The 10944-nt window shown below is 54.4% G+C and overlaps 1 protein-coding gene across 1 annotated transcript in view; it reads left to right on the top strand.

The window, feature by feature from the left end:
- Positions 1-3280: 3280 nt before the first annotated feature.
- The window catches only part of PCDH12 (protocadherin 12), a 9284-nt gene continuing 1620 nt past the window's right edge, over positions 3281-10944 (top strand). The window contains exons 1-3 of the mRNA XM_048960946.1: positions 3281-6231; positions 6626-6720; positions 7674-7825. Coding sequence (XP_048816903.1) covers positions 3475-6231; positions 6626-6720; positions 7674-7825 — 3004 coding nt within the window. The 5' untranslated portion in view covers positions 3281-3474. The remainder of the gene's footprint in view (positions 6232-6625; positions 6721-7673; positions 7826-10944) is intronic.

The following is a 10944-nucleotide window of genomic DNA, read 5'->3' as shown; positions in this document are numbered from 1 at the left end:
GAATTGCTTTATGGATTAGGGATGTTTTCACATATAGTGTCCTCGTTATTTTGTTTGCGTGGCACAGAAAAGCCACCTGTCCCATTTTTGCTCCGTGCCACGGCCTGCTTCCCCCTGCTGCAGAGCTGAATGCCATCCTCCTGCTGGCTGGCCCCGGTGCGGTCCCAGCTGCCCCGACAGCTGCCTGCAGTGCAATGTGTGCAGTGATGGGGATGGGACAACAAACTGGGGCTTCTTCCCATTCCTCCGGGTGCTGGATGTTTCTGACCCTGCTGATGCTCTGGCTCCCTTCAGCTCACACGATTCCAGCTTGTTTTACTTTAAAGCGAAGTAGTGGTTGGACTTGTTGGAAAATGCTGGTGTTCATAATAAATGTAATTTATATTTTTGTTGTTTGTTTTCTCTTCCGATTTTCTTCTGATTTTCCCAGAGGTGAGTGTTTCCAGCTCCCCTATGCAGATAAGGTGTGCTGTTTGGGCTGGAACCCTCTGAGAGTCCCTTCTCCAGAATCACAGAATCATTAGGTTGGAAAGAATCGTTTAGTCCAAGCACAAATCCAAAGAATGGCAGCACAGAGTTGTTTGTAACTCATCACATCTGAAATTAACAAGCCCTGAAGAGCTCGCAGCCTTCCAATGGCAGCTCTTTATGTGATGCCTGTAGGTTGTGGTGGTCGCAGTGGTCATCTGCAGCACAGGTGAGCAGCCAGCGGATGAGCTTTGTAAAACCTTTCTGGTTTATGCCATGTGAGGAGTGGGATCACCCACGCAGGGCCATCGCAATGTCCTGGCTCTGCGGGCTCGAAGCTGGGGTTGGTTTTGACAGATGCTTTAACGGAGAACAACGGGAGCTTTGGTCGCAGCTCCCCCTAAAGGACAACTTCGGCACCGAGATGCCGTGTCTGCAAAGATGAGATTAAAAACCACGTGCATATTAAGGAGAAAGATAAAACGGGCGATTATTACTACGCTCATCAATCTGCAGCCACTCAGGGCTTTGTGCTTTGGCCCACATCTATCACTTGTGCGGGAGGAGCTGGAAAACCCCACCTCTTCCAAACTCATTGCCATTGCTCAGATGTGTCAAGCTGTCCAAATCAAGCCAACAAAACCGGCTTCGTGGGGCTCACTCTCCTCTGTTTGCTCTGTGCTCAGGTCCTCGACCAGCCCAGCAGCCTGAAAGGAGGTTATGGGGAGGGGGGGTGGCTTCTGCTTCTGGGGCAGGGGAACTCATCTGGGGCTGGCACAGCGCTCTCAGCTGTAGGGTTTGGGTTGGGTGCTGGTGTGTGAAGCCAGGGGTTGGACTCTGATCCTTGTGGTTCCCTTCCAGCTTGAGGCATTCAGCTACAGGCATCCCTTCCAAAGGGATTGGAAACAGGGACAGCGAAGCCCCAAATCATGATTGGTGGTGTGATGGAGCTGGCTGGTGGGGAGCAGCCACCCTTCGCTCACCCCATCTCCACCCACAGTCGCCCGCCTGGGCAGCACCCAGCATGGGACTGAGTGCCTGCAACCCCTCCTAAGGCTCATCCCTCCGGGTCTCTGGCACTGCATCCCTCTGTGGAGCAGGGAGGGGAACAAACAGCTCCTGCATTCCCTCACGGATGTGGGATGAGGCTTTGATCATCTCAGTGAGGACAGATCTGGGGACCTCTTCATGCATGTCCGTTCTCTACTCCTCTCACTGATGTTACTTTTGAACTCTTCACTTCTGATGTTAATTTTCATAGACTTTAAACAATTCTTTTCCTTTCACATTTTCCTCCTTATGGTAATCATGAGAGCAATGCTCTCTGGTGTGACACACTCCCCTTCCACTGCACTGGAGCAGTGAGGACCCTCCTGCAGCCTGTATCCAAACCTGACCAAAGCCGCCTACAGCTCAATCCTGGGGAAAATCCATCTTTTGAGCTCTCTGTGGAGCTGCTGGGAGATTTCAGCCCCAAATAACACATGAAATTGGAAAGCCTCGGCAGAGATTGATCCAATGTGTCCAGGCTGGGTCTGCCTGGTGCTGTGCAGCTCTGGGCTGGTGGGGTGTCCCCGTGGTGGAGCTTCAAGCAGCCAGGCTCTCACACCAGTGAATGCCTTCTGCATCCCCTTCAGGCATGAGCAGCATCGTGGGTGGCTGAAGATCAGTGCAACAGATGAGCAGAGCAGGTGCTTATCCTCAGCTGTCTGTGGAGGGTGTGAGTTGCAGCCTCCCAGGGGAAGTCTGGAGCTGCAAGTTGGCTGCGAAGGTCCTGGAGCACCTGCAAGCTGGAAGCCTGCCTGTGAGTGAACAGGAAGCAAGAGCGGGAGGGGACCTCATTCATTTTGAGTACTGAATCTTATATTACTGGCGGTGCTCCTGGCACATCCCAGCTCATCACCCACACACCTTCTCTGCACTTGTTTGCGTCACTTTGCTTGCCACACCACAACACACAGCAGCTCCTGAGGCCATGCTGACCCCAGCAGGAAGCAGCTCTATCCCTCCCCACCACCCAAAGCCACCCGGGGCTGTGGAACATCCTCTCCTCCCACCGCGGGCATCCTGAGAGCATCTCTGCCGACAGTCTGTGACTTTGCCTCCCTTGGCCATAGAGGAAGCCACTGCACAAAGAAGGGAAATGACTCGGCCAAGGTCATCTGGATACGGGGTTGAGCCCAGCATCATGAGTCCCGGTGCCATGGCTGAACTGCACCAGTCTGTACACTGCAGTGAGTTTCATGCATTGCCAAAAGTCTTCCTGGAGTGCTCAGGGGAAGATCAAACACTGATTCACTCAAAAGCCACATGGTGAAAGATGTGGACACATCGCCCTAAAAATCAAAAGAAAAAAGCAGAGGAGTGAGGGTTACAGCTGGATTTGGACAAATTAGAACAAATGAGAGCAAGTCAGAAAGACAACAGTGTGGGGAAGGAGCTCCTCAGGTGATGCAGGAACAGATGCCCATTGTCACCTCTGGGCTTTGCAGAGAGCTTCCCCAAGCGTGTATTCCTCCACAGGCAAAGAGCAGGATCCCAATTTGGGATGACGAGAATGTGTGTAGGTTTGCTGTTGGATCCAGGACCAGCACCATCTCTATCAAATGCATTTTGCAGGTGAGCGCAATGACAGTCCCCGCAGGCTGGAGATGAGAACTTCTGTACCTCATAGACCCCACAGCCTGCTGATCCATGAGCCCCCACCCCACCGGCATTGTGCCGAGCCGGGCCTCCCTTTTCCTGTAGGTGGAGTTTCCATAGGAAGCTCAGCCGATCCACCTCCCACCGCCGGACACCACTCCTGGCTGCAGTGGCGGCCGGCCCCACTGCTCCTTGTTGGGATGCTCCAGCCCAGGATGCTTGGCCTCCCATCCTGGGGCGATGGCAAGGCAGGGGACAGCCTCCAGAACCCCTCGCTCTTTCTTCTCCTTCCCAACTGGTGAGTGGCAATGGGCAACAAGTGAAGATACGGTGCCTTGGTGTTCAGCCTGAGGTCTGTGCAGGATGCAGAGGCAGGCAGCTGAGCCCACAGCCACAGCCCACAGCTGGGCAATGGGCATCCTCAGCGGGCTGCTGCTGCTGGGTCACTTGGCCCTACAGCTCCGGGCCCTCTGGTGGCTCTTCTTCCTCTCCGCTGATGCACAGGAGGTGGCCACCATCACGGTGCAGTACCGCCTGTTTGAGGAGGTGCCGGAGGGCACCGTGATAGGGACGTTGGCTGAGCATTTTGAGCACGGTGAAAGCGGTGAAATGGGGGAAAACTTTCGTCTGCTGCAGAGCCCTGGGATGTTTCCTCTGCGTGTGGGGAGCGGGGATGGCGAGCTGAGCACGGCCGGGCGCGTGGACAGGGAGCAGCTGTGCCGGCACAGCGATCCATGCTGGGTGTCCTTCGACGTGCTGGCAGCTGAGCAGATGGCTCTGATCCACGTGGAGGTCCAAGTTCTGGACATCAATGACCACGCGCCCCGCTTCCCCACGCCTGAGCTGGAGCTGGAGATATCAGAGAGTGCGTCGCCGCAGATGCACATCCCGCTGGACAGAGCGCTGGATGCCGACACTGGCCCTAACGCGCGCTGCTCCTACGCGCTGTCCCCCAGCGAGCACTTTGCACTGGAAGTTGTCTCCGGCTCTGACGGCACGAAGCACGCTGAGCTCGTCGTGATTAAAGAAGTAGACCGGGAGCTGCACTCCTCCTTCGACCTGGTGCTGACAGCTGCCGACCACGGGGAGCCTCCTCGGTCAGGTACTGCTTTAATCAAAGTAATTGTCCTTGATTCTAATGACAACAGCCCCATTTTTGCAGAGAGCTCCCTAGTGGTTGAGGTTTGGGAGGATGCTCTGCCTGGGACGCTGCTGCTGACGGTCACAGCCACCGATCCCGACCAGGGGCCCAATGGGGAGATTGAGTACAGCCTCAGTAAGCATGCACCTCCAGAGGTGCTGAGCACCTTTGGCATTGATGCCCGCATGGGCAGCTTGGTCCTGAGACGCCCACTGGACTACGAGGAGACCCATGCCTATGAGCTGGATGTGCAGGCCAGGGACCTGGGCGCCAACCCCATCCCAGCACACTGCAAGGTGGTGGTCCGGGTGCTGGATGTCAATGATAATGCTCCTGATGTCCGTGTCACCTGGGCGGCATGGGAACCCGTGCTGTCCGAGGCTGTCCCCAAAGACAGCTTTGTGGCTCTGGTGACAGCCAGTGACCCTGACTCAGGGAACAACGGCCGTGTGCACTGCTCCCTGAGCCCAGGGGATGAGCACTTCAGGCTGAAGCAGACCAACAGCCACAGCTACCTGCTGATGACCAATGCCGTGCTGGACCGGGAGCTGCGTGCTGAGTACAACCTGACGCTGGTGGCACGGGACCGGGGCGAGCACTCCCTGGCAGTGTGGAAGCACCTCACCATCTGCATCAGTGATGTCAATGACAACGCTCCCTCCTTTGAGAGGACCTCCTATGAGTGTGTCGTGGAGGAGAATGGCGATGTGCCAGCCTTCCTGCTCACTGTCCACGCCACCGATCCTGACCTGGGCCTCAATGGGAAGGTCACCTACAGCATCCGGGACTCCGCAGTGTCAGGCCTGGTCTCCATCGATCCCACCAGTGGGGACATCACTGCCCTCCGAGCTTTTGATCATGAGCAGATGAGCAGCCTGGAATTCCTGGTGACTGCAGAGGATGGTGGCCACCCTATGCTGGCCTCCAATGTGACTGTTCGGCTGGAGGTACTCGACCGTAATGACAACGCACCCGTGGTCACTGAGCCGCCGCTGGTGGGGGGCATGGCCACGCTGTCCGTGCTGGTGGGTACAGAGACGGGCTGTGTCTGGGTGACCTCTGGCAATGGGAGTGCCATGGGGACAGTGTTGGCCAACGTGTCATGCTCCGACACTCCTCTGCTCTTCACCATAGTGGCCAGGGATGGAGACTCCGGCCGCAATGGGGCTCTGAGGTATGACATAGTGGGTGGGGATGGTGCAGGGCTCGTGGTGCTGGACCCATTCTCGGGACAGGCCTTCCTCAACGCCAGCAATGCCAGTGGGCTGGCTGGCACCCAGCGAGACCTGGCTGTCCGCATCAGTGATGGCGGGGATGAACCCCTGCACGCCCAGGCCTGCGTGCGTTTGCTCTTCCGACGCCATGGAGCCTTCTCCAAAATGTCAGCTGGGGGGCCAGGCTGGCTAAGCCCACCCGTGGTGGCTGCCATTTGCCTGGCTGCACTCCTGGGCAGCTGCCTGCTCCTTTCGGCCCTCACCCTGTCCCTGCGCAAGAAGGAGAAGAAGGACGGCATGGCTTACAACTGCCGTGAGGCGGAGGACGCCCACAGGCAGCAGCAGCTGAAGAAGCCACCCCGGCAGATCCAGAAGGCCGACATTCACCTGGTGCCCACACCACGGGGCTGGCCCCGGGGGGCTGACTCCCAACAGCCCAGCGTGGAGGACTCCCTGCAGCCTCCCCCACTTCTCACCCCTACTCTCTACCGGACCCTGAGGAACCAGAGGGTCTCCAGGGACTCAGATGAGGAGCAGGGGATGTTCACCCTCCCCATCGTGCAACGCCAGCCCTGCCCGTCCCACAGGCCAAAAAGCAGCCCCACGGACGTGGTGGGGAAGCTACCGCCCGAGGAGCCTCCGCTGTCAGCCCCACAGCCCCGGCCACCCCAGCACATCCTGCGCAGCCTGGTGCGGCTGTCGCTGGTGGCCCTGGCGGAGCAGAGTGCCAATGGGGAATTTGCCATGGAGTCAGCCCCTGTGCAGGTAGGTGATGTCCCACGACCTGTGGCAGGCATGGAGACCCCAATATTTGCCTGGGAATAGGGGTGGGACTGTGCAGCCCAGGGAATGGAACGGTGGGGGGCCACCCCACCAAAGGAAGGGCCTGCGTATGTTCCCAGGGAGCTGGGGTGATGGTGGGGGAGGATAAACCATCTCCCATGGAGGGGGCTTCATGCAGGGATAGTGCCAGGGCACAGGGGAAGTGCTGGGGCCAGGTGGGCTGCGAGGGGCCTTGTTTTGCCCAACGTGGGGATGCTGAGCCATCTGCAGGAGGAGGAAACGCTATAAAAAGGTGGCGCAGCTCAGAGGGGACGTCCGGGCAGGAAGCAGCTTGTGCAGTGTTTGCAGGGCTCAACGTGCTTTTCCTGCCTTACAGCAAATCTCCCAGCTGCTGTCTCTGCTGCACCAGGGTCAGTTCCAGCCCAAAACAAACCATAGGGGAAACAAGTACACGGCCAAGAATGGCAGCAGGTAAGGTCTGCTCACACCTCCCTGCAGGTCCTCCTCCCCAGGAGATGTTCCTCTGCTCTCACCTCCACACCAATGGACTCAGATCCCTCCTAGGAATGCTCTTTGTCTCTTCCCTGGGGTACCTTTTGCAGCTCCTTCTGTACTCACCTCAGTTCCCAATGGCCATGAACTGTCTACCATTGCTGAGGAAACATCAGTGTGATGGAAAGGTGAGCAGAGAGGGTCCCAGCTCTGGAGGGAGCAGCACACGGATGAAAGGATGAGATGTCACACTGCTCTGGGTGCATGTTGATGTTGGTTCAGGGCATCTCTTCCTGCACAAGGTCAGAAGACACTGCCAGAAGACACAGGAAAGTCTGAGATACCCCAGCTGTGTGCTGGAGACTTTCTCAGAGGCACACTTTATGCTGTTCCCATTAAATTATGTTGTTGACAGCTCTAGATGGAAGCTCCTGAGTATGCCAGGTCTTCATCTCCACTTCCCTGTGTCCCCCCTGTCCCCATTTTCCATGCCATGGCCAGACACAGCTTTCTCCACCTTTTCCATCACAGCTCCCTCTGCTGTGCTTGGTGAACGATGAAGACCTGCTTTGGGGCAGGACTGGGTTCGTGTGCTCCTCACCTGGTCCTGCACACAGGCAGTTCCTCCAAACTCAGGTTGCCCAGCACCCAGCTGGATCCCAGTTTTCCAAGAGTCTGTGACCACCCCTGATCCCCATGCTTTTGCTCACGTTTTCAAGCACAACAGACTAAAATGTGGCATTTCTGAAGACACATACAGGCCCATCTGAAGGGCCATTCGCAGATGAATGGGGCGCGTGGAGTTGTGGGGGCAGCTGGAGAATGATGCTCACAACCCATTTCTTGGTCATTTTATGGGGGATTAGGACAACCATCTTTAAAATAAGCAAGGCAGGGGCTGATGTGTGACTTGGGTATTTGGACCCTCGCAGGGCAGCGGGGCTGGATGCTGACTGCCTGAGCACGAAGGACAGCGGGCACGGCGAGAGCGAGGCTGAGGACCGCGACTCGGAGAGTGGCTTTGAGCTGTCGGTGCAGCAGCTGGTGGGAGAGGAGCTGGAGACCCTGCTGGAGCCACAGGCTGGTGAGGCTGCCTTGCTGCATGCACTGGGACTGGGCTACAGCAGTGGGATGTCCCCATACAACTTGCTAACCCCAGTGGGAAGTTAATACTGGCTGGGCTGAGGGATGTGTTCCCACGGAGGTGGTGGAGTCCATGGAGGTTTAAAAGGAAAGGGTAAATGTGGCAGTGAGGGGGGTGGTTTCGTGGTATGGTGGTGATGGGTTGGTTGTTGGTCTTCCCAACCTTAATGATTCTCTGATTCTAAGGCAGGGGACAGCTCATCATAGAGTGCTGATGCACACTTGGTGCATTTGACACCAAAGAGACTTGCTAAGCTTCATGCTGGATTTGTCCATGTGTCTGACTGCCCTTGGCAGACTTTTCTCCTCCATAGATCCATCTGCTCTGATTTGTGAGGTTGGCCTCTGCTGTAGTGTAGGAGTGAAGTCCAGTTTAACAGCATGCTAATCAAAAACTCTGCTTACCATGTTGGTCTGAGACCTCTGTTTTATGGCCTCTGGTCCACGCGGAGTAAGAAAAGTTAAGAGCTCTGCTCCTTGTGATCTTCTAGAGCCCCTGAGCCCCACCAGGTCCCTCCTTCCTACCAGGCTCAAAAGGTTCGCTCTTGTCTCCTGTTACATCCTGGTTATTGTCCTCTACATTCTTATCAGCTTTTAAATGTATTTGTTGAGATGTGCTGACCAGAATTGTGTGCAGTGTTTGGGATTCATCTGCCTTGGAGGTATAAGGAGTTTTTGGTTGTTCCTCATCCCTTTGCTGCCCAGGCTGCACATTGAGCTGTCATTGAACGCGTTGGCCCCAGATCCCTCCAGGTAGGAGTAACCAACACGATGTGTGGGTTCCCATGCTGGTTATCCAGAGACAGAGAAACCCACCAGCCATTTTTTGCTCACATCACTGGGATTTGGGTCCTTCAGCAACTCTTGCTTGTACCTCTCTGGGTGTTTTAGTGGAACCAGTGCTAACACAGCCACTGCTCTGCATCGCTTACCCCTATGGAGAACAGTGCAGGTCTCAGACTGCTGAGACTCCTCTAATGACTCTGGGGAAGATTTACTCCTTCCCTTTCTTCCTAGCTTTTAACATTCCTTAGTTCCTAACACAACCTGGCTGTTAATTGAGGTTCAGCTCAGGTCCTCTGCAAACTCAGGTGTCTTCCATCAGCCAGGACTCATCATCTACCTTCTTCACAGACACATTTGGAGATTGCACAGTCTTGCAAATGCCGTGTCAGTTCCTGTCTGTGTAACAGGTATTCAGCTATTAGCTCTATATAATGATTCCTATGAATCTGCCCAGACCAGATTCACCTTTATGAGTTTAAAAGCTCATGTCATCATTTCTACCTTCTGCTCCTCTGATACTGTATTTATTTGAAGAAGTAGTTAACGAACAACAGCTAATAAACTGAGCAATTTCATATCTGAGTTCCTCCAGCACTCTGGGGTGGATACCATCTGGGCCTGACATTTTCTACATGTTCCTTTTATTGATTTGTTCCAAATCTCTTCTACTGGCATTTCCATTTGAAAGAGTTAGTCTGACTCACGTCCTGCAGCAGAAATTGCTTTGTGGAGCCTCTGTGCTCCTCCACAGCAAGCGCAGTGATGAAGAATTCATTGAATTTTGCTGCTGCAGCTTCACCTTCTCCTTTCACACCGCAGTAAGATCTTGGGCTGTACGGGCTCTCCATGCCCACCGATCAGAACAAGGTTATTCAGTGTTCCTCAGGAATGCTTATGGCCTGCTGTGGTTTTTTTTGTTTGTTTGGTTTTTTTTTGCTTGGCTTATAGCACTGATTTATATATTCTCCATGCCACTTGCAAGCAGATGATTTAAGCTGGGGGGATGATTGCAGCAAATTGTGGTAACTTCAGTAATCTGTGCTATGGCCAGGCATACCCAAAAAGGCACGCCTCCGTACTTCTTGCAGTTGGTAGGAAAGAAGCCTTTTACCAAATCACTTGAATTTCACCGTAAATACCAGTGGTGCATGCTGAGTCTGTGCTGGTGCCTTCCTGCTCACGTTGTAGTGCTGGACGTGACAAAAGAGGCTGTGGCAAAGAATAATCCCAACTGTGAGCCCAGACCTTCCCAAAAAGGCAACAGAGAGCAGACAACAGAGCTGCTGGACTCCTTCCTTCTCTCCCAAACACAAACAGAAGTGGACCTGCATCCTGAAAGAGGGAGGAAGGAAACGTTGCTTGTGCTCAGAAGTATCCTAACAGCTGGCTGGGGCTGGCTGGGCCTTTGTGTTATTCACAGTGGGGGAAAAACTGCAGGAGTGATCTGGCCCAGTCGGCTATTGGGTTGTTTACACCGTAAAGCAGCCAGCCCCCACCTGAGCTATTCACATGCAGAACAGCATAGCAGCACCTATCCCCTACCAACAAAACAGAGCACTCGGTGGCTGGCAAGATACATCTTTATTGATAATAAAACAAAACACTGTTAAAATAAGGCAGTAAGGTTATCAGACAAATTCAACATACCTAATTGAAGGAGTTCACGGTCACAGGGGCCAGAACAATCAGCCCACTGAGTCTCAGCTCACCCTGCATCGAGCAGGCTGCTCTGCTCCAGAGCTGAAGCATCACAGTACTCAGTGAGCACAGTGGTTGCACACAGACTGAGAACAGAGCTGTGGCTGTTTTAAAGCAAACGCATGGGGCTTCAGCATACTTGGGAGAGCTCTTAAGGAACAGTCACTGTGATGAAAAGAAAATGCCGAGGCTGCAGAAGGAAAGCTCCAAACATGACAGAACTGTGAGGTTTTCACTGAAACAAAATGTAAGTAATGCGTCTGCCTTCCTCTCCTTCCGTAGTTTTGAATCCCAGCTCCCCCTCACCCCATGCATACCGAGGCACAGTTCTGTCTCAGAGCAAAAAGGTAACTACTTAGCTGGCTGAGGAAGGAGACTTGTCTTTGAGGCTGTCTCAGGTTCCAGCAGGTCGTTATCTTCTAGAAACAGCACAAGTGCATGAGAATGAGGACATTCCCCCTTCTGAGCTCACCTAAGTCAGTGAGATAGGCATACTTATAATGACACCCACTCTTGCCCTCTGATTGAGGCTGTTGTGGTGTTTCACATTTTTGTTAGGAGACACCAGTTGTTTTG

The sequence above is a fragment of the Lagopus muta genome, chromosome 14, assembly GCF_023343835.1.
Source record: "Lagopus muta isolate bLagMut1 chromosome 14, bLagMut1 primary, whole genome shotgun sequence".
NCBI classification, from domain to species: domain Eukaryota; kingdom Metazoa; phylum Chordata; class Aves; order Galliformes; family Phasianidae; genus Lagopus; species Lagopus muta.
The sequence above is the reverse complement of the archived record's forward strand: the minus strand, read 5'-3'. Positions and strand labels throughout refer to the sequence as shown.